A 23,501-nucleotide genomic window follows, 5' to 3' on the forward strand; every position below is an offset into this window, starting at 1 on the left:
GAAACAGACAGAAAATGTTGTGGTGGGTTTGATTTTTGTTGAAAGGACCAAACGGCTCTTCTTCACATTTAGGTTGAGACCCCTTAGTTAAGCCTGCTAGTAAGGGGTGATCAGTGCGTAGGGCGAGCACGTGCCCATCTACTCAAGCTGTCTGTGGCTCAGTCAGGTTTGCACAGGTTGCCACCGGCCCAGTGAACAACCACACTCTGTGGTTCATTTTGTGCGGATTGTCTGAGCCTGTAGCGAAAATTTTCACTATAGCTACACACAAAATTGGAGGCACTACAAGCTACATTTCATACAACTGTAGTGGCTACAGCTACTAAAATTTGTAGCTAACTACAAAAAAGTAGCAGTACTTTTAGTACCGTAGTTACCGCTACTCCCCATCCCTGCTTCGAAGTCATGTGCAGCTTGACCATTAGACTCCTGTAGCGAGGGCAACCCTTGGTTATTATATATATATTCTTCCCTTTTGATTTCTATGTGGTGATTTGATTCGTTTTGTTTTTTGAAGGATGGTTACGATATTTCTTGTTCACAGTCTGGGTCTGTGACATCGCAATGATCTTTCTCCTGACTCACTTGCGCCAGGAGATAACACTGATAAAGCAGAGGTGTGAAAGAGCACAAAGAACACAAAGTGCAGCCACCAGCACTTTGCAAGAAGACAGCGATGCGGTATATGAAAGCATATAACATTTTCAGAAGACATGCAAATTTCCTGATTACCTAATAAGTAGATGAAGGACTGCATATTCATTAACTTTTTAAAAAGAACCCAGTGACATTTGTCAAAGTTTAATCTGAGATAAATGTATCAAATAGATTGCACTATGAAAAAAAGCATATACTTAAAATCATAATAAAAAAAATACGGCATACTGAAACAGTGGTACGACTATTTATGGAGGTGTGAAAATTTCACATTTGACAAACGGAAGGGCTCAGCTGTCTACACTGATAACAGGCCACAGCCTAAAGATCATCAGTGCTCATACATACAGCAGTAATGTATAAAGTTCCTTCAGCGTTCGTTCAAGAGGTTTAACAACAATATTGCATGAACTGTTATGGAATTACAGCCATTTTTGCATAATCCCTCCTTTTTTACAGGCTCAAAAGTAATTGGACAGTTGATTGATAAGCAGTTGTAGCCTGTTCCCTTGTTATTTCATGAGACATTAAGGAAATAAAAGTTGATTTCTAGTGGTGAATATGCATGAAGTAGCTTTTCTTGGGAACTCTTAAAGGGCTGGTCTAAAGAGGTGTCAGTGCAAGTGAAGGGAGCCATCATTAGGCTGAAAAAAATCAATGATTTGGCACAATCTTTAAAAGGAGAATTGCATTGCTGAGCTCAACAACACCAAAAGACCTGGAACAAGATTCTTGGAACAAATGAAACCAAGACTGAGTTATTCCAGAATGATGGGAGGACAAGAGTGTGGAGAAGGAAAGGAATGGCTCATGATCCAAAGCATACCACATCATCTGTGAAACATGGTGGAGGTAGTGCTATGGCATGGGCACATATAGCTTCCAATGGAAATGAGTCACTGGTGTTTACTGACGACGTGACTGCTGATGGATGTGACAGGATGAATTCTGAAGTGCATAGAGCTGTAGCTCAGATTCAGTCAAATGCTGTAAACTGACAGGACGGCAGTTCACAGTATAGATGGACAATGACCCAAAACATACCACAAAAGCAACTCAAGAGCTTCTTAAAGCAAAGAAAGGCGATGTTCTTAAATAGCCGACCTCAACCCCACTGAGCATGCTTTTCACTTACCAAAGGCAGAAAGACCCACAAATAAGCAGCAACTGAAGGTGGCTGCCGTAAATGCTTTGAAAAGCATCTCTTCAGAGGGAACTCAACAGTTCAGTGACTTTAAAGGATTTGCATCCTTGTATTTCCTTTGGTATTTATGATCTTGGTCTGCCCAATTACGTTTGAGCCTTCGAAAACAGAAGGACTGTATAAAAATGGCTGTAATTCCTAAAAGGTTAATGCAATATTTTTGTTAAACCCCTTGAATTAAAGCTGGAAGTCTACACTTCAATGACATCTTGATTGATTCATTTCAAATCCACTGTGATGGTGTACAGATGTACAACTACAAAAATTGTTTCACAGTCCAAATTCTCATGGACCCAACTGTATGCTTATAAATAAAAACAACAGAAATCCTGAACGTGTTTAGCTACACAGTAAAACATTGTTCAGTTGTGTAGTTCACAGTAGGTCACACTGTTCTAAGAGAACACTGACTATAGGCAAACACTTAATGAGGTGTCATGAAGCTTCTCTTTGCAGCCAACATTTATACCAATAAGGTGTAACTCACACATAATTTTGGTCCAGTGATGCTATTTCATTGACCAGCAGTGTATTAGTCAACTAAATATATGTTCTACCAAGGAACAGGATAGGAAACAATATACTGCCCTCTGCCGGGAGTAAACAGTCTCGCCAACAATGTCAAAGCCAAGCAGATAACGGATGTCTTCAGGAGAAGATTGGTGACCTTATGTAGCTGCTATTCCATTGGTTAGTCTTCTCTATAGAGATTATACAAACTGTGTGTCAGCAGATGGTGCACCTTAAAGTAGCTGAACTCATGAGAAGAGCTGTCTGGATACTTTTGGACATAGTGCATCAAGTGTCGAATATAAGGTGGTCCATAATCCTCCAACATCAAAATCTATAAATTTACAGACTACATGAAAAGCCACAAGATTTTTTTTTTTATTCTCAAAGAATATAATTTAAACCAGTAACACCCACCTCTAGTCTCAGTACATTTGATGGTTCTTCAAGGGTACTTTATTAAAGAAAATGGTCCTCTATACAACCATGAACATAATTAAAGGGTTCTTTGCATCGTGAAAGCGTTCTTCAAATTGATGGAATACATGTTATGATATTTTTTTAATATACATTTTTAAAAGTGGTTTTATATAGAAGTAAAAAAAAGTTCTGCTTTTGTTACGATGCCAAGCTTTTAACAACAGACGAACCTTTTTGGTGCTAGACAGAATCCTTTTCAAAGAGGGTCTATATAGTATCATCTACAACACTATCTATCTGAAGAACACATTCTCAATGCAAAGAACCCTTTAATCATGTAAAAGGTTCTCAGGGTGTTCGTGGGTCCATATAAAACAATTTTCTTTACTAAAGAACCCTCGAAGAACCATGTTGCGTAATCTTGTGAACATTTTCAAATCTTAAAAGTGCATAAACTTATGGGTAAAGGTTCCACCTTCTTTAAGGTTTCTGTATAATTAAAAACTGAATAAAAACGGAATAAAGGTTTTGTATTATTAAATGTTTAAGACGTAGACATCAATTAAAGAGGCTTGATATGATATGCTCAGTTCTATAGAACACTTTTACACAATATGGTCACTAATACGCTGCCTGACATCTGGTACAAGATATGAAGCATAATTCTTGTTGCTAAATACTGACACTGATGCGCAAGACCTCAGTATTTCAGTGACTGCTCCTCTGAAAGCTGTTCAGCTGGAATATTCATATAACTGGCGGTAAAGCGTTAATTGTTCACTGTATTTTACACTCCTGAATATAGAAACGTCCAGCTTTAGGAACTTTTATGCCTTTTTTTTATATTAGCAGAACCTGGGGCGATTTAACAAAAGGCAGGAGTACACAGCTAATTTTTTGAGAAAACTTGTTTGTCCTATTTTCTCCTTAATTCTGTTACTTAATTCTGAGTATTTCTCTACAGATCTCCTCATTCAGGAAGTGACCGTACTATTATTGTTTGTGTGCTAAACTGTTCTGTTCACTCTGCAACGTAACAGACGCTATGACCCCACTATAAATCAGTTGTAGACGATGCTTTATGGTTCATTATAATGTGACAAACGGATAAACAGAACAACATACTGGGTCTCTGAAAACAGAGACTGCAAGGCGTTCCGGGACGTTCGCGATGGAGACTGCAGCACAGAACGATTTAAAATAAATAAATTATCTGATTTTCAGCACATCTGCTGTTTCAAATAATACAGGTCATAGATGGATATTTCCAATACTGATATGTCCAGGTACTGCAGAACACGCCAGGCAGCAGTACAGCTGACTGGGCCGACATACAGCATGATTTTGGCAAAGCTAAGGCACATGACAGAGAGATGAAGGTATAGAAGGAAGGGCTGGGAGGACCGGAGCGTCAGCTCTTTGCTTGTTTCCGTCTCTGCACCAGCTCTGCGAGCAGCTTGTAGCGGATCATACACTCCTCCTGAGGAGAAAACAAAGAAAATGATCAGCAATGTTACAGAACAGGTAAATAATATACAGTCATGCAAAGATTTGAACACCCTCAATGAAAAGAAAATGTTCTCTTGATTTTTTTTTGGTGACAATTACATACATTCTCTATTTTCATATAAAAGTTAATGCCAAATTACTATTTCTGAGATTACCATATGAAAAAAGCATAACACTTAGATTTATGTTATTTACTAATAATTATGTCAATAACTAATAACTATTTTTTCCTCTAAGGATTTAAAAAATTGATAGTTGATCTCTTTGCAATGCACATGAATACAAAAATGACATTTCCAAAAAGGTGCATTCAATTTTTTTTATTTGTTCATTAATTCTGTTCTGTAATTAACTTGGTCACTGTGTTATATCAGCTTTGATAACCATAGCCACAGGTACACGCCTCTGATTTTCAGCCTTATTTCTATCAGCCACATTTGTAGCGGTCAATTCATTAACAGAGACAACGATGTTGACTTCTTTGTACAGGCAGAGAAAGACCAAAAGCCCCAGTGACATACAGGACATGTGCTCAAGTGCCCCAAGGTGTGAGTGTGGATGTGAATGTATATGTCAATATGTCTGTCCGTCCGTCTGTCTGTCTGCCCTACTAAGTACAGGGAAAGGCATCAAAATAAATGCCCAGTGTTAAACAGTAGTACTACACAGATGCGACAGACAGAGATTAGGCTTTAAAACACTGAGGTACTTCAACACAAATATCAAGCCAGATCATTGATGGTAACAGACAGCTTGTACTTCAGCTCACCTTGCTTTTCCCAGGCACCACTTTAGCGATCCGGTCCCACCGTTCAGCCGTGCCTCGTGGGTACTGCTGCAGGGCAAGTTCCAGGAGCCTCTGCTGGTTCTGGGTCCAAACGTCATCAGAAGCGCTGGGCTTCTCTTTGGGTGGTGCTGCGGGTGAGGACTTTTTCTCATCTTCGCTGTCCTCGTCCACAGCCGTGGGGTCAAAGTCTTTCTGCCTGCGCCCTTTCACCCGCTCCTCTCCTGCCCCAGCAGGCCCTGCTGCTGATTTCTTGGCTCTCCTCCTTATGGTCCGGTTCTCAGAGTCTCCCTCAGCATCGGGCTCCGAGGGTGCCGGTGACTCGAGCTCCTCCCGTTGGGTCATCAGACTGTCTGGAACAGAGCCTTTACCAACCGTCGCACAGCTCTTCAGCTCTGAGAACTTTACCAGCCCTGAGAGAGAGACAGAGAGAGTGCAAGAGAGTATAAGATGCAATATTTGGAAAAATGAGAGAAAGAGTAAGTGAAAGAGAGAAAGCAACAAACGTAGAAAGTGAGGAAAAAAAAAAGATCCTTTCTTTTCATAAGAGGAGGCACAAATGGAAAACAAAAAAAGGTTAGAGAATGAAAGGCAAAGAAAGAAAAACAGAAAAAAGACATGGAAAATTAAATAAAGAGTGACGGCACAAAAGAAAGAGAAGAACGAGAAAATGAGTGCAAGAGAGTAAGAAAAAGGAAGAAAAAAGACTGAAAAGAACAGGGAAATAGACAGATAAAAATAGACAAAAAAAAGAAAAAGATTGAGACCATGCAAAAACAGAAAAAGAGAACAGAGATGGAAAAAGAAACCAAGACAGAAAAACAAAAAGGAAGACAGAAAGAGAGACAGTACATTACAGAGAGATAAAGGAGACAAAAACAGTGAGAGTGACCAACAGATAACTTCACATATTTACTCTCATGACTACACAATTTTATATCAGTTTCACAGCCGTTACTGTATAATAGGCCTTACCATTAATAACTGAATAATTAGTATGTAGTTTATGTCTTTTAAACAGAAGTTTACATGATTTCCTGTACATTGAATGACTGACTTACCTGGTGTGCTGGAGACGCCTTCTTTGATCTGTTTCACTTTGGCTGTAACCTACAAAAGAAAAACGTTCAAACTGGGTTGGGTCATTTACAGAAAAAAAAAAGTCTATTTTATCTACTCTTAATATCATTTGGGCCAATATCTCATTCTCTCAGCCACGTTTCAGAGGGCAGCGTTACCATTGACTACCAACAAATTCCTTTAATGTCACACAATAGACTGCCGACCTGTCCATGGTGTTCCTTGCCTTCTGTCCAATGATCGCTGGGACAGACTCAGGGACTTGGTCTGTGTGTGTGTGTGTGTGTGTGTGTGTGTGTGTGTGTGTGTGTGTAATTCCTTTAACTTCTGAATTTAATACAGCCACATCACTCAAACACTCTGTATGCACTGCTTCAACACCCACTTCAGTGACAGATCTGCCCAGTTCATGGGCAATCTTCTCCCACCGGCCTGGTGTCCCTCCGGGGAACTTTGCCATGTTGCGAGTTAGTAAGCTGACGTCCTCTTCTGTCCACCCCGGAGTCTAAAAACAAAAACATTGCTCAAAATACAATTTTACTTTTTGAACTTCAAACAGCCCAGAAAGGTTTAAACCCTGTTTATATGTCAGAATTTTTACTGAAAACTATGGACTAACTTTTTTTTTCTGCTGTTTCCTATCCTCCAGCCAATCATCCATTTGATCCTCAATGTCCTCGATCGACGTTCCCTGGTCATATGCAGGTACATAAGCTGCCTCACTGGGCTCATAAACTGGAAACTCCATCTTGGGTTTCTTTACCTTTGGACGTTTCTCTCCTGCACAGAACAACAAACATTTTTTCTCTACGTGACAATTTTTCAGCACTTACACTGAAAGGTATGGTACAACTGATGTTTTAAGAAGCATTTCTGCTTCTTTGAATGAGGCACAATACAGGACATTGAAAGATTGTCTTTAAGACACATGTAAACAAAGTAACAAAAACAGCGTATTTTCATTTCTGAGGAATAAAAAGATAGAAATAAAAATATAAATATGAAAAAAATATTTAAAATGTAAAATTACAGTAAATAAATAAAAAAAGACTGAATAAGGTTTTCATGCTTTATAGATCTAAAGTTCACAAATTCTTAAAGCTCCACTATGTAAAAGCTTTTAGCATCTCTGAGTCTCTGAGTGTGTTCTCAACTGTGAGTTTCCCTGTAAAGCCTGAAATAACAGTTTAATAATCAGAGGCGTCAGCTCAGATTCACAGGACTTCTTTGGACCAGGTCATCATCATTACATATCACAGCCACACACCCTGGCTCAAAAAGAAGGTCCTGATAAAGATATGATGACAATTCAAAAATAATTCATTCACATCCTTGCAAGGCACTTCATCAGGATTTGACTAAGTTCTGTTTAGATAGTCCATCTGTTTCTCTGCATACGTTGTTAGCCCCCTTTTACCCTGTTCTTCAGTGGTCAGGACCTCCATGGACCCTCACAGAGCAGGTACTATTTGGGTAGTGGATCATTTTCAGCACTGCAGTAACACTGACGTCATGGTGGTGTGTTAGTGTGTGCTGCGTTGGTCTGAATGGATCAGACACAGCAGTGCTGCTGGATTTTTATACACCTTGGTGTCACTGCTGGACTGAGTATAGTCCACAAACCAAAAACATCCAGCCAACAGCGTCCTGTGGGCAGCGTCCTCTGACCACTGATGAAGGACTAGAGGACGAACAACACAAACTGCAGCAGCAGATGAGCTATCGTCTCTGACTTTACATCTACAAGGTGGACCAACAAGGTAGGAGTGTCTAATAGAGTGGACAGTGAGTGGACACAGTGTTTAAAAACTCCAGTAGCACTGCTGAGTCTGATCCACTCGTATCAGCACAACACACACTAACACATTACCACCACATCAGTGTTAATGCAGAGCTGAGAATGATCCACCACCCAAATAGGACCTGCTCTGTGAGAGTCTATGGGGGTCCTGACCACTGATGAACAGGGTAAAAGGGGGCTAACAAAGTATGCAGAGATACAGATACAGTCTACTATAGAAAACATGAAATATTTCTACACAGCTTATATTTTCACTGTCAATTTCCTGCTGCTTCAATTGTTTGAACATGTCTGCACTGAGTAGAAAAGAAGCAGCAGTGTTAATCACCATTTCTAATTTTCATTTAAGCATAAGACAATGAGCATAGAAACAAGGTCATAACGTTATGCCTGATCGGTGGATGTTGTGTCAAGAGAGGATACATCATCCACGAACATCTCTGTTTCAGGTTTGGTACACAAACTAAAACGTAACGTTTTAGTTAAGAATCGTCATTTCGGCACATCATTAATAAAAGGAATACTATGGAGCAGATATGGTGCCATTTTTTGGAGCAAATGAGAAATAGAAAACCCGGAGCGGATTGATTACAGACAGTTTGAGCATGTACCGGAAATGGCTGCTGCTTCACTCAATTCACATACTTCGATACAGAACGCATCAGCTACGAGGAAGGAATTGTGTTTTTCATCACATACCGCAGTTATGGCAGAAAAAAAAATGAATGCTGACGTTGTATTAACAAACTAAACTTAGTGAGCACGTAAACTGCTCAGGAAGGGTCTTACTTTGCTGACTTTCTTGCTCTGCTAGTGCTTCTGCTTCTTCTTTCTCCTTCACTTTCATTTCTTTGTAATCTTTGTAGTACTGCTTCACGTCCTAAAATCAAAACGCATATAAAAATCAATGTACTTTTATTTTTTTTATAAACAAAACTGAACAAATAAGACACATGCAGTAAATATCACGTAACGGCAGCTTTGTGGTGGTGGTGAAGTACCTGTATGACATGTGGGAGAGACTTCAAAGAGTAGTACAGCCAGATGCTCAATTTGAGAGGTAAAATATCATGCCAGTGCGGCTTATCTGATCTAAGGTGGAGAGAAACAGATAAGAAGTGCTATGAGCTACAGAGCACTATGTTCACTGTAAGTCACTTGATTATGAGTGCAGAATCGTGCTTTTCATATCCTCACCTCTCATTTTTCTCTTGTCCAGTGGTCTTCACTTCCTCAACTACCTTGCTGCTTTGCTTCTTCTTCTTCTCTTTCTTCTTCTTGCTAAGAAGTTCATCCTGAGAACCATGAAAGAAACACAGTGTGACAGACCATACGTCTATCTCAACGGCACTTCACACTGCAGACACACAACAGCACTCACCAGCTGCTTTTCCAGATAGATGGACCAGATTACAGCGTAGTGGCCCACTGTGAGGATGAGGAACAGGAGGAAGCCCAGCTCTCCATTACTCATCTTCCTCACGCGACGGTAGTAGAACATAGGCTGCCTCCAGTCAGGCAGCCCATTAACCAGAATGTCATCATACCTGCAGAGAAAGTGCTGTTAGATTTCTCTCACCACCAAACCCACAGGATGATCAGCATGGGCTAGAATGGTATAAACCTCAATACTGCACTGAGGAGCAAGAGATCTACACTCTCTGGAGTGATGGAGCACCATCCATCATTTCTGAGATTATCTGGAGTAGCTTTTTTGATCCAAAACTTATCATCCAACATTAGTACCAGACCTGCAATCGAATCTAAACTATCTGAATAAACTCAAAGATCTTCAGAAGCATCTAGACACTGTACGTTGGAATCCAGCTAGAGCTAAACTTAGTTGTTTGGTGGTGACAGTGTAGAAACAAGAAGAAGCAACAGAAGAAATGCCATCTTCTTACCGCTGTCTCCGTTCTTCATCCTTAAGAACCTCATAGATGGCAACGAGCTGAAACAGAAATGAAAAGGATATTCGAGTATGCTCTTTTTCTTGTCATATGCTTTTCATAGGTTACAAAAAAAAACTGCAGAGTTCCTATAATACAGCATGCACCCCTATAGGTGTTCCTTAAGAGCTGATGCTTCAGTGTGGAGCACTGGTTTACCTGTCTGAACTGGGTTTCAGCGTTTTCATCTTTGTTTTTATCAGGGTGCAGGATGAGGGACAGTCTTCTGTAGGCCTTCTTGATCTCAGATGACGTTGCATCCTATGGGTGAGAACCAGCCTTATGAGACAGGGTGACAGACTGGAACAGTACAGATGGAAAATAAACCTCTGCTTGACAGAGCTACATAATCTAAGAAAGAAAAGCGCATCTGACTACCAGGGTATGTTACATCCGTGCCATCTGGTGGTTTAGCAACGTGTATTTAACAGTCAGTAACGCTGCCGTTCCGTGATTTTCACATTTATCCACACTGACAAGGGCGAAATGAAGTATAACATCCAAATCGAGACATTTTCCTATATGCTTTTATAATGGAATCCACTTTCCACTCTCAGACAATGACAAATATCGAGATAATCTAGATAAAATGGGCTAATGAGAGGGTTGAGATGAGGTCGAAGCAGACGGTAATTGAGACACGTAGTTTTATTCTGGAGAAAGCCGTGTACACCGCCGCTACACGAGCAGGCCTCAAAGCCTCGACATTTCCTTGGGTTGCTAGCGGTAGTCCAGTTGCGTTACAGGCGTCGTTGGCTAACAAAGGCTGCCGCCGACCGCAAACCAACTTCAACAAACGGACACGAAGACGTGGATATAACTATCCAAGAAATGGGTAACCAAGTAGAAGGGAAACGCTCCTAAGCTGCGACGTGATACACCTGAACAAAGTTAAGCTAGTAACTTCTATTCGACCTGAGGCTGAAGTTGGCTTCCTCCTCTCCGGCTTCTTGGTCGAATTTTCCCGTTCCACCTTAAATGGCGCAGCGGTTAGCTATATTCACACATGCGAAGCCGATTTTAACTGACTGATATACAGACAAGGAGGCCGCGCAGAGTGGAAAATAGACGATAAAACAAGCCGTGCAGCTACTTACTTGGCTAACAGACATGAACTCGTAAAAGGTCTGCGGAATTTCCTCCACCAGGTCGAAGAGCTCCAGGTCCAAGTCCCACGCCGCGGTGGGTAAAGGCTGCGTGATAAAAAGAAGACCGGCGACCCAGACCAGCGCGACCACCCCCGACGAAGAGGGCATTTTCATTCTTAAATGTGTTCTTCTCGATGTGTTAACATCAACTGTCCATTCCTCCGTAGTGGGTATCTATCGTTTAAGGTAGCCTAGCATGCCCTCCCCCTCTCGCTCGCTCGCTCTCTCTCTGTCTCTCTTTCTGTCTCCTTGTCCTACGTGGCCGCTCCGCTGTGTGGTGGTGGAGGAGCTGCAGAGCTGCAACGCGGGGACGCCGCATTCACAGCCGCCGCCACATGAGCGACCAATCAGGCGGAGCGGCGCTCACACACCGGGCACAAAGGACGCAGCGATGTTTCATAGAGAAGCAGCAGCAGGAGCCACAGCAGCCATTCACCGTCACGTTAAACTCAGGAAGAAGCATCGTTTTCTTGTGAAGACGGGCCAAATAATCTGCTCTGATACCCTTTGCGTTCCAGGTTCAGTCATGCGCAGTTCACTATGAGATCGCTTGAACCAGGTCTTCATAAAATGTATATTTTTTGCCATGACAAAATAAAATAATTAAATATCAGCAAAAATATCTATCTATCTATCTATCTATCTATCTATCTATCTATCTATCTATCTATCTATCTACTTATAAAGGTTCGATTTAAAACCGAGAACGACCATGGTGAATTGGTTCTTCTGTTGTTTATGGTTCTACATAGAACCTTTTTGGAAATGGTTCTATATAGCACCAAAACGGGTTCTGTTATTGTTACGATGTAGCTTGTATACAATAGCAGAACCCTTTTTGGTGCTATATAGAACCATTTTCGAAAAGGTTCTATTTAGAACCACATACATCTAACATCAATCTGAAGAACCATTTCACCGCGGAAAGAACCACTTTAGCATAAATAAATGGTTCTTTGGGGGTTCAGAGTTCTATATTAAACCATCATCTTACTAAGGAACCCTTAAAGAACTATCTATCTATCTATCTATCTATCTATCTATCTATCTATCTATCTATCTATCTATCTATCTATCTATCTATCTATCTGTGGGAGATCTTTTATCTTTATTAATTTTTCATTATTTCATTTTTAATTTAATTGGTGAAGATGAAGATGAAGTCTCAACTTCGGCCCATCGGTCATCCAGCCACTGACCCCTGGGACAGATTTGAGCTCTGGAGGCCTAAAGCTGGAATCAGGCGACATTTCATGTGTGCGATTAAATAAATCAATTTCACGCGTTTTATTATTTTTATATTTATAAGTAGTCTGCAATCTAGAACCATCCAGAAGAGGTGGGTTACAGATCTAGACTCTGAGGGGTGTCGAATCCTTTTAATTAATTTTATTCATGTATTATTAACTGCGCTCCTTTCACAGATGAGGCTGGGTCACTCTCATCTGCCCTAACAACAACAACATTTAGACTTGTGCACGACCATCAGATCTCAGGATGAGGGACCACATAGTTACAATGACCACAGCTATAATGACCCTGGCGACAAACATGAGCCGGAGGTCAAATTTTTTTTACACAGTTGGTTTGGACCGCACGGCTCTGGTTTGACCGCCTTCTAAGATAAAGAAGAATCCCACTGTTTCCACGAACTTCAACCTGAAGACCAAACTTCTCCGGGTGGAGGGGTTTCTGACTTTTTGTGACACACCTGAAGCTTTGGCTGTGGATCAGTGCTCCTCCGCCTGGACTCCAGCGCCCATTAATGACACTTATCTGACCATCAGAAGATCCATAATGAACCGAGATTTCACTGCAGCCGGAATGAACCCGCTTTAGCAGCTTCAGTCGGATCCGGGTCACAATAACCCGCTGATGTGTCTGTTTAAACCCACTCGGCTCGTTCTGTGAAATGGAGCTTCTTTGTGTGTTTAATGTATTGATGGAGCTGATTGATGGTAAAGACCTTCTCCAGACCATGTTTGAGAAAACAGCAGCTACTTTATGCTACATTATATGATCCTATTAGAATTATTAGATTGAGAACATAATATTTTTACCCAGCCGGCGGTGTTATTTTTCCCCGATTTGCTGTTGGTTTTCACAAATTAATTAAAACATACCTTTTCATTCAATGTAGACTTTTACACTTAATTGTACACACACACACACACACACACACACACACACACACACACACACACACACATATATATAGGCACAGAAATAAATCCATACATATGTATGTATATGTTTTTGCATGTACATATATGTATTTATATATACATAGATAGAGCGACAGAGAGAGAGAGAGGGGTAGAGAAAAGCATCGACGATCGATAATTTTTCTCATTTAATTTTTTTTATCGTGAAAAGAACACTCATGACGTAATTACGTGTTATGTTTTTCATGCGCTTAAAAAAATTAATTGCATATATTTCTTACGCCTATGGGCTATAGACTAAAACATATTGTATCTTATTGCTGAACTGAATAATAATAACAATAATAATATAAATAATAATAATAATAATATAAATAATAATAATAATAGCTCAATCATTTGCATTAAAGTTTATAAATACAGCATATCCGATTTAATTTGGGCCTGAGAAAAATATCACTAACAGCACTGAAAGCGAAAACGAGCAATTCAGTGTAAATGAGCGTGTGAGTGCAGAGGAGAGCGGAAAAGCTTAAAGGAGAAAAAGACAAAATAAAGCAAGACTGAAAGAAAGCCAGCAGGAATGGAGACAGGTGGGAGGGGCTGATGCAAATCGTAAAACCCCCCTCTGAATTATGTTATTAAGTAATGCGTTTTATTAAGTTTCAGGAGCACGCGCTGCACACGCTGGTAACAAAACTGAATGGAGAAACGTCACTTGCGAAGGGCTGTGACGCAATCAGACGAAAATAACCCGAGCTGCCTGACGGACGCTCGCCGCTTTGGTCGTATTAAAGTTCAGCGCAGGAATTTGCCAGCTGTGCCTGGCGCCTCTGAGTTCTGCTGGAACCGCAAAGCAGAAGTCCTGACCTTCATTTGTCATTCAAACCACAAATCAATCAATCAATCGATCCATCTTTTAAAGCACAAAAGAAAACACAGTGAATCAAATCCAGCCCTCTACACGAAAAGCCGGACACGTAGGTTTATTAGTAATTAGTAGAATAAGCCACATTAGAAATGCGCATATTTACTCTAAATAAACCTCCGTGTCGCGGTAAGAGAGCAATATATATATGATTATATATGTATGATATATGATATATATGTGTGTGTGATTTTTGGAACTACTTTAGTCAGATGAAACCGACACCGACACGAGAAAACTAAAAAAATCAAACTTAGCTTGTTGCAGCAGTTAAAACGGTAGCTGGCTTTAGAAAAACACTACGTCTTAACCAACTACGTCAAAAAAAAACACCACCAACAGCTACAAACGTTAAAGTCGCAGGGCTCTCGCGCTGGCTGTCCTGGCCGGGGTCCAACTTGTGCACTAACCCCAGCGCGTAGCTGAAGTCCATTCACTGCCTGTTGACCTGCTAGGGGGCCCCACCTCCACGCGCTGTCTAGGCGATCCGCTAAGAACACAAGCAGAACGGGCAGAATTCCGGTTACGTTACTACGAGCCGATGACGCGTCAGAACAAAGTCACAACGCCTAAACGGCGAGGTTCCGAATTCTGAGGGCAGCGCGCGCTTACGTGAACTGGTAGAATTCGGCACTAAGCGCGCGTGCTTTAGAGCGCGGCCTTTTTGTTTTCGCCGCGCGGTTGACGTCACCGCCGCGCTCGGGCTACAGAACCGCCCGCTTAAGCGAGCCGGAGAAGAGCCGCACGGACCGGGGCTCCTGCTGAGAGGCGATGTCCTGACAGGCCCGTGTTCAGCACCCACACCTCTGCTCGGAAATCCCGAAGCTTCAGGCTTGACGGAGACGTGTTTTTCTCAACATTAACATTAAAGATTAAAATGAAACGCTCGGTCCGATAACGCTGCACATACCTGGTTCCAGAGGAAACCGAACTCAACACGTGCATCCAGACCGTAAAACAGCTTTAAACCAACTGTGTTTAAAAAGGCTCATTTCCTAATTACGCTACACTGTGCAGGTACATTTTCCATTCATCAGGGCTCAATGTCAAAATACTGCACCGCTTTTAAAGTCCAACTGTGTCCTCTGTACCAGGATAAAGGAACATATTACCTTTCATAACCTCATGTTTTAAAACAGAACAGTAAAATAAAAAGACTGGAGACACGACCGGGGGTGTGTGGAGCCAGCACAACTTAGAAAACATGATTTCATTGGAATTTGGTCGAATTGTGTTCTCTGACTACTGAAGGTAGTGAAGATCTACGCTTGAGGGTCTCACCCCAGTGAGATTCGTACCTTTTTTACCCGAGAGTGTAACTATTACATGAAATTTACTACGTTAATTTTTTTTCTCTCAGAAAAGCTCGTCCTGGCTCGTTTTACAGCTCGTGCTCTTTTGGGAGAGAAGATTAGCTGTGAGCACATCAGCTGCGATCATACGGCCAGATTTCAGAGCAAAACGCGGTTCCCGCCCGGGTTACGGAGACGCTTCTAACTGAATATCGACACCTGAGGAGCGAGCAGGGGCCTGATTGAACTAAACGGAACCAAAAATCTAAATTGGGCTTTTCTTGTCTGCTTTTTCATCCACGCCTCTGCAAGGTTTAGGTTATCACGTGCTGACCAAAGTTATCTTGGTCAAACAGCCTAAGCAGGAGTGATTACAAAACGTCTCGAGCTGGCCTCTGTGATGGCCAGTCGTACTAATGCTTAAGGGAACGGAAAAGGCCTCCCTCACCGACAGCACATTTCATTTAAATGCTCATTTTTAAATGATTAAAAACCGTTTTCTTTCTGTAGGCTCCTGAGCTCATTGAGCCGAGAGTACGGCCTGCATCTCTGTGAGCACCAAGTCTGTCTAAACCAAACACTGTATCTGTTAAATTAAGGTTGGGGTCCAAAGGGTCGCACATGAGATTCGTCCGTTAATAACTATCTAAGGCGAGGGTTCACAGGTGACTGACTCAGCCGTATAGCAGCGATATTCTACCGCGTGTTCTAACCGAGCAGTTCAAAATAAATAAACAACAATAAAACAAACTAAACGTCTTAATTATCTGACTTCGAGGTGGTAGCCTGTCATGTTGTTTTCGCTAGAGACATTGGCGTTTGACGTGCGCCACAGCATCCACATACACAACATAGGTTTTGCCATATTGTATATATAATTATATATATAATGATGTATATCATTTTGGCGAAATATATAGTAAGTGGTGTGCACATTTGATGATATCCATAGTTTGTTCGCATCCACAGCGCAGTGAAGCCACTGTGCAAAACAAACAGATCGAAAACTTTCCGTAAGGGCATCGCGAGTCCTGTCGAGTATTCATTAACTGCGTGCTTTAGGGTCTTTTCCCCCTTTTTCTTAGGGGCTGTGTTGAGGACCCTTGTCCCCCCCCGCCAAGCGCTCATTCCCAGACTCCCCGAGAGGAGGAAAGACACCACGTGACTGAGCGGGGCGGGCGGACTAAAGCCATTTTGGGGACGGTGTCAGTTTCCAGAGCTCCAGCAAGCAGAGCCACACACATACACGCTCGCATATACACACACACACACACACACACACATACATACACACACACACGGCGTCTTTCAAACCGCCCAACGAAGAGAGCCCAGAAAGCGGAGAGCCGAACCAACGCAGCCGTTTACCGCGCGAATTAAAGCTCCTTCGCCCAGAGCCGCGGCTCCGCGGATCGAGGAGAGAACAGAGAGGTGCGTTGGCTGCTCGGCTGGTCGGTGTTGGTGTGAAGCGGCGCAGCGAGGCTACAATGGAGCTGCTGCGGTGGAGCCACTGCAACTGACAGCGTCTGCACTTCATTCCAAGATGGCCGCTTGGGTAGCATTCATTTTCTGCTGATCGACTCTCAACTTTCATTGTCTGCCACAAAATAACCGCTGGACAGCAGCCGTCGCGGGATAAAGCAGGTAGGTGGTTTATGAGCCAGAGTACACGAATGAACGCTCGAGAGACGTACACGTAGGGTTTATCCTGCTGCACCGTGACAATGTTGTCCTCCTCCTCCTCCTCCTCGCACGGTTCCGCGTCCCCTCATACGTGCGTGAATTTATTTAAATTTCCTCCCTTATGTGCTGGAAACGCCGCTGTGGTGCCCGCATTCGCACACCTTGAGGTACAAAGTGGTGTAATGATCCCTCTTTGGCGTCGCTGGTGGGATTTTCGCGTGGGATTTGGTCTTGAAAGTCAGGAAAGCAGAGTCGAGGTGGGTCTGGCGGTCAACGTTTTTGTCCACTTTCACACATTTGTTCTTGGTAAACCATCAACGAATTGACTTCTCGTTTTGACATAGCCGTGTTCTCTAGGTGCTGCAGGTATGGTGGAAATTGACGTGGCCACGTTTTGTCCGCTGTGTTTAATTTTATTAACTTAACTTCTCGAGGTCTTCTGGCTGTGTGGTGATCCAGGCTGTTCAGATCGAACACACTAGCCTGTTGTTGTGAAGTGCGTGGCCTGCTAGAAAGTCGGGTTATCGTTGTTCAGCTGCTGATGTATTGCATTACTTTCTTGTCGGATTAAAAAGAAGAAGAAATGAGGCTGGGTTTTAAACTGGTTCAGGTTATATGGACGGGCGAACCGCATTCCCTTTCCCTCTTGAAGGGCAGGCTGGCTAGCTTAAGAAGTAGTTCTCTCAAATGCGCACAGGTTGAACTGTGTTTCCAGTCGGTGAAATTGTGAATGGCCCAAATTGGTACTGGTGAGCAGGGCAGGTGTCGTCCTTAACAAGCCGAGCCATGCTGACCCGCTCCTGATATGTCCATTGTGTGTGTGTGTGTGTGTGTGTGTGTGTGGAGGGGGGGTGGGGGTCCAGGTGAGAGATGAGGCCACGGGTGAAATGTCATTTACACTGTGTAGAAGCTGGTTGTAGGCCCAGAACTGGAAGTGCAAACCTTGAGATTAAAAGCAGTTTCAGGGCTTATCCGACGAGTGTTCAGTATATGTCCATGTTGTTGAAGCATACTGCATCGGGGGCTGTCCAGCTGTGAGGAACGTGCCAGGTTCTCCGTTTGTGCTGAATGACGGGATCTTGACAGGCTAGGTCACCTGTTCTGCCTCGGCTGGTTCCCAGTGGCATCACAACAGCTGTGTTGTGTACACATGATAAGACTTCTTCCCCGCAGTGCATGACGGAGGCAAGAAAAGTGAAAATGTACACCAGCGGGTTTAAAGCCAGAGACAGTATTCATGAGGAAAAGTAGCAGCTGGTTAAGCGGGATGGTAAAGTTCAGAAATTACTGTTGACCAACGTCAGTAGATGTGAGATCAGGAAATATCTCCTTGTGTGAAAATGTTTGATTGGATTTGATTGAAAGTCCACTCTTGATTTTTTTTTTGACCATACACAGCGAACGAGCAAAACTCCACTTTATGGAATAACAGCGTTTCTCTCAGTGGAGGACCACTGAGCACCTGCAGAAGGTTAAAAGTAAATAGTATTGGTAGGCTAATGCTAGCACTTTGCTTTTATATAAACAGGTTATACGTGAAATTAATTGCAGCTTCTTCTTCTTATTATTTTTCTTTAACCTAAACCTGTGAGCTGAGTTTGTGAGCCCTGTATTCAGAGATGCAGGAGATGCCTAAAGCCTCTGTCAGCCTGTGTGCGGTGTTATTACCGCCGTGGTTCGTAGCATCTGCTGACATTAAGGCTGCCTCCTCCCAGTCCCGCTGAAACACGGCGGCGGGACCACCGACACGAGCCCCGCGGGCTTCCGTTGCTTCAGTAGGTACTTCGGGAGTACAGAAAAAGGGGGCAGGGGAAGCAGACACACCGCGACGGTATTTAATTCTTCCTTAAATTATTATATTATGTGCTGGTTGTGGGCAGAGGGAGACCTGTAGTCCGCCAACGGTTGCTGCGTACTCGCACCAAAACATGAGCTCAACAATGGCGCGCCGTTCTCGGCACAAACTCGCCCGTGAGACGAGACGGTGTGGCAAAATGGCAGCCGCGGCAAAGCCCGCACGCCACACGGTAGGAGCCAGCGGAGCAGCGGGCAGTGTTTTCAACCCGCCGTGCGCTCGTAAACGGACACAAAAGTCATAAAACGGCAGGACCCGTGAATCTACCAGGCCGCGCAGCTCCGTTACCGACTGCCGAATCTACGCCGTCGCCATAGCAACAGCGAGCGTTAGTGTTTTAGCGCGAGCCACCTCACCTACGAATGGCGCGAAATCATGCTGTGGTGGTTCAGCTGTTAGCATCTGCTAGCTCGGAAAAAAATATTTCATTTTGTCAGTTTTTTTGGGGTGAAAACGCCGCCAGATTCAGCTCTTTCGCAGAATATGACCACATTTCACTCCAGTAAAATGGCCAGCAATATCGTATGGCTAAATCATCTCGAATCACTGCATGAGAAACAGTTTTTGAACGAAGTTGGTGAGCAGTTGGTGACGCTTTGTAAACGGAATAGTCCTGCTTTTTTGAGGTCGTGGTTGAGGATATCTAGGGGGGAAAAATAAAAGGAGAGAGAGCGTTATTTTTCGCCTGTAGGCCTGCTTGTCCGAGAGCACATTGTGTATTAATGTCTGTGAGAGGATAAAAACAGGTTTATTTATGTGGTGGTTTCACCTTAGTTATATATATAGAGCCGTGAACACTCAGAGCCATGCGAGCGCATAAATTGTTTTAACGTGCTTAAGTGGCTCTTGTCTGTGATGGAAAACTTGCTGTATGCGTTTCTCTCTTAAGCAGGTCCACAGGTGTATTGTGTTATAAGCGCGTCGGCCATTTGGGCGATGATTTTGTGTTGAAATAAACCGTCTTAATGTTGTAGACCTGCATTCAGTGCTCGCCACGGTAACAGTCAAAGCAGAGCTCATAAAATTAATCCATTCCGCCTTCTTGCACTCGCTGATTCCTGGTTGTGTCACTCTCAGGTTCTCAGGTTCATATGAAGATGCATCGAACGACGAGGATCAAGATCACGGAGTTAAACCCGCACCTGATATGCGTGCTGTGCGGAGGATACTTCATCGACGCCACCACCATTGTAGAGTGTCTGCATTCGTGTAAGTAACTCCATCCGTTAATTGGTCTATGCAGAAAGTCTCCATGGATTTTTTTTTTGTTTGTTTGTTTACTCTTTTGTCAAACTTGCTAATGCAAAGCTAGTTACCCTGACTGTTTCTTGTGTAGTGCCTTAGTTATTTAAGTGGTTTAAGAATAATTTGGATACTTTATTTAGAGTGAAGACTAGCCTTAAAAAGTCCTCCCAGCGTTCTTAGCGGTTTTGTTGGTTTTTGTTGCTCTTATTTTTAGACTTTTTTCTCTTGCTCTCTTTGTATGTAGACGTCATTTCTATGGTATAGCACATTTATATGCTGAATGTTATGTTTGAGTGCGTTTTATGTGGTGTTGTTATTCTCACCATGGCAGAGTTTAAGGCAATGAGTTCAGGGAAATTTGAGGAAAATTAAGGAGGGCCGTGAAGGTTAATCTGAGTCTTTCCAGAATAAGCAGAACTCAAAAGAGTAGAGTACTTTAGGCTTAGTTGAACTATGGCTGGGCTGTTCGAGTTAACTAGAGTTAACTTATAGCTGAAACATACAGTTATTGAAACTGTATGTATAGAACCTATTAAGTAACTTGGCTTATTGACTTTTTTAGAGGCATTAAGTTTGCATGATGTTTTTAAGTAAAGTCAGTTTCAACAGTTTTAAGCTTACAGTCTAGTTTGACTTCTCCATACTGATTTTATACCACTGGCCACTGGTTTTGTTCACAGTCTGTAAAATGTGCATAGTGCGGTACCTGGAGACCAGCAAATACTGTCCAATCTGTGACGTTCAAGTTCACAAAACAAAGCCGTTGCTGAATATCAGGTAACCTTTTTTTTCCGATTACATTATTTTCACTCAGAATTCTGCATGCATTGTGGTGCATTGTGCATATGCAGACATATGTTAGCTGTATTTGTTTTTCTATTCTGCCTTTTTCCTCCTTAATGAAACCTGAATGTTAGTGAGCTAAAAACTAAAAAAACCTTTCCACTGTAGCCCCCCCCCAGCAAAACTGTCTATATTCAATTTTCTGTGCCTTCCAGGTCAGATAAAACTCTTCAAGACATTGTGTACAAGCTGGTGCCTGGGCTATTCAAAAGTAAGTGGCCAGGTTTTGCATGGTCCAGAATGCTTAATTCCTGGAACGTATGCGATGCTTCAGTCTAATGAATAAAAAAAATGTATCGAGCCTAGAACGGAGACACACCTGAGGCAAAAAAGCATTTTTGTGTTTCAGACTCACCACCAGTGTTTTATTCAAAAATTACTGCAGTCTTTGGCTGCATTAATAATCAGTTTTTCATATATTTAATTATATGATTGCTACACCACATATACTCATTGTCATCTTCAGTTCCTGATGTTTGCCAGTATGTGTGAACTGATCAGTCTTTTGTTACACAGATGAAATGAAAAGGAGAAGGGATTTTTATGCAGAGCATCCATCAGGTGACGGTAACAGAATTTTTTTAAATAATAAAATTCCTTTGTTTATTCACAGTGTTGTCTCGATTGTGCTGCCAGTCATAGCAAAATTAAGCAGCCATATCATGTTCTCTCTGTTTGGGCTGCAGCTGCTAATGGATCGAATGAGGATCGAGGCGAGGTGGCTGACGAGGAGAAGAGAATTATTGCTGATGATGAGATCATCAGTCTTTCCATTGAGTTTTTTGATCAGAGCAGGTGGGCTCAGACATATTATCAACTTTAGCGAGATCAGTTTCCTGTGGTGGGATAGACATTAGTGGTTCTTTTGTTAATAGTGTAAATCAAGTAGGGGGAAATATCTGAGAGGTTCTTTCTAAAGTATAATTTATATTTTATTGTACAGATTTGAAAGTGGAAATGGAGAAGACAAAGGAACCACAAAAGAGGTAATTAATTCTCCCTTTAACTTTTCAGCTTTGTATTTTAAAAATATTGAAAACATTTCCCATCTAACGTATTGTGAGTTATTATCTAATTCATCTCCTACGCGCCCACAGGCAAATGTTAAACGATATTTACAGTGCCCTGCTGCTATGACAGTGATGCATCTCAGAAAATTCCTCAGAAGTAAAATGGATATCCCATGTACCTTTCAAGTAAGTTTCTAAAATTGTGAATTTGTCTTGTTTTTTGTCTTTTTGTCACAGTATTGTTTTTTTTTTTCATTTATGAAAGAGCTGTGAACATGACTAACTTGAACAAATAAAGTTTGAGCAGTTTCGTGAGAGCTGATGTGTATTTTTCCTTTCAGGTTGAGGTCATGTATGAAGATGAGCCTCTGAAGGATTACTACACGTTAATGGATATTGCCTATATCTACACCTGGAGAAGGGTAGGAGAAATACTGTCTTCTTTTACTACGCTCAGTTTTCATTGATTTTCTTTTACAGGCTAAAAGTCTTACATGGCACAGTACCAGTGGAGTTTCTCATTTTACACATTTGTCTTTTAATGCTAACCCCTTATGCTCTTTGCATATTCATTTATTATTTACTATTATTTGGTAATAACTATGAAACTAATTCCAAAGTTATGTCACTATGCGAGTCAGGGACTAAAGTAGCCCCTAGATTTTAGAAGTTTAACATGGTAATCCTCACTGACGTTTTACAGAACGGGCCCCTGCCACTGAAGTACAGAGTTCGTCCCGGCTGCAAGAAGATGAAGCTGAACAGCCCGAGGGCCGGCGCCACCGGAGGCACAAAGCCTGAGACGGAGAGCGACTCCGGCAGCGACAAGCCCAGCAGTCCCTCCGTTTCTGTCCCAGCCCCTGCCCCCTCCACATCCTCCTCCTCGTCCAGCCCAGCCGCTCCGGTCAAGACCCCACACGCGACCTTCCCCCACATCTCCACAGTCAACGGAGTCTCCACCAAAGCCAGCCCTAATGGCCAAGCACCCTTCAGCAGCAAACCCAGCAAAGGCTCCCTAAATGGCTCCAGCTCTCTGGGGTGATCCAAGGACTTACGGACACCAAAACCCTTCAGATCCCCCTTCAGAAGGGCCAGCTCTGTAGATGCTTTCTTTTCGAACCACCATCTTTTATCTTTTTTTTTTTTTTGTTTTTTTTTTTGTATTATATATGTTTAAATATATATACTTGTTTTGTCACAACGTGTGCAAATTTTGAAACATGGCATTTTTATTCGTTATGTTTGTGTTAATTACTAAGCTTTCATTGGCTGAAGGAAAATTGTGAAGTATATTTTGTGGATGAAGGAGAACTCATGAAAGGGGGCGTTGGGGGTGGGTAGGGGTGGGGGGGGTGCGGGGATCTCATCATGTGATTTGTATAAACGCCAAACCATTCATTTAGCTTAGAACATAAATG

General features: G+C 42.3%; 2 protein-coding genes across 5 annotated transcripts; one reads left to right on the forward strand and one right to left on the reverse strand.

The window, feature by feature from the left end:
* Positions 1–891: 891 nt before the first annotated feature.
* dnajc1 (DnaJ (Hsp40) homolog, subfamily C, member 1) lies at positions 892–11,558 on the reverse strand. The gene is made up of 12 exons (XM_017725250.2): positions 11,012–11,558; positions 10,074–10,175; positions 9,870–9,916; positions 9,347–9,512; positions 9,163–9,260; positions 8,967–9,057; positions 8,755–8,845; positions 6,784–6,944; positions 6,550–6,669; positions 6,146–6,194; positions 5,070–5,497; positions 892–4,271 (listed from the first exon to the last, which is right to left on the reverse strand). The coding sequence occupies exons 1-12, from the start codon at positions 11,174–11,176 to the stop codon at positions 4,203–4,205; spliced, it is 1,587 nt and encodes a 528-aa protein (XP_017580739.1). The 5' UTR covers positions 11,177–11,558; the 3' UTR covers positions 892–4,202.
* A 5,079-nt stretch (positions 11,559–16,637) lies between these two features.
* Positions 16,638–23,404, forward strand: bmi1b (bmi1 polycomb ring finger oncogene 1b). Of its 4 annotated transcripts, none has more exons than XM_017725256.2 (10): positions 16,638–17,091; positions 20,063–20,194; positions 20,911–21,007; positions 21,229–21,284; positions 21,590–21,634; positions 21,760–21,868; positions 22,017–22,059; positions 22,171–22,269; positions 22,425–22,505; positions 22,787–23,125. In XM_017725256.2, the coding sequence occupies exons 2-10, from the start codon at positions 20,077–20,079 to the stop codon at positions 23,123–23,125; spliced, it is 987 nt and encodes a 328-aa protein (XP_017580745.1). In that variant the 5' UTR covers positions 16,638–17,091; positions 20,063–20,076. The 4 variants fall into 4 exon arrangements, with proteins under 4 accessions (XP_017580745.1, XP_017580741.1, XP_017580744.1 ...); XM_017725252.2 differs by having other exon boundaries at positions 16,640–17,091; positions 21,590–21,640; positions 22,787–23,404; XM_017725255.2 differs by lacking the exon at positions 16,638–17,091 and adding an exon at positions 17,128–17,387 and having other exon boundaries at positions 21,590–21,640.
* The last annotated feature ends 97 nt before the right edge of the window (positions 23,405–23,501 follow it).

Source organism: Pygocentrus nattereri, chromosome 19 (assembly GCF_015220715.1).
Source record: "Pygocentrus nattereri isolate fPygNat1 chromosome 19, fPygNat1.pri, whole genome shotgun sequence".
In the NCBI taxonomy this organism is placed as follows: domain Eukaryota; kingdom Metazoa; phylum Chordata; class Actinopteri; order Characiformes; family Serrasalmidae; genus Pygocentrus; species Pygocentrus nattereri.

Bases quoted from the DNA above. Each gene is read 5' to 3' on its own strand.
- dnajc1 (XM_017725250.2), bottom strand. From the start codon at position 11,176: ATGAAAATGCCCTCTTCGTCGGGGGTGGTCGCGCTGGTCTGGGTCGCC. The intron at 9,513-9,869 runs GTAAGAAGATGG...CTTTCTCTGCAG, and splicing joins GATGAAGAACGGAGACAGCG to GTATGATGACATTCTGGTTA. The intron at 6,195-6,549 runs GTGGGTGTTGAA...TTTCTTTTGTAG, and splicing joins TGGGCAGATCTGTCACTGAA to GTTACAGCCAAAGTGAAACA.
- bmi1b (XM_017725252.2), top strand. From the start codon at position 20,077: ATGAAGATGCATCGAACGACGAGGATCAAGATCACGGAGTTAAACCCG. The intron at 21,285-21,589 runs GTAAGTGGCCAG...TTTGTTACACAG, and splicing joins GGTGCCTGGGCTATTCAAAA to ATGAAATGAAAAGGAGAAGG. The intron at 22,270-22,424 runs GTAAGTTTCTAA...TTTTCCTTTCAG, and splicing joins ATATCCCATGTACCTTTCAA to GTTGAGGTCATGTATGAAGA.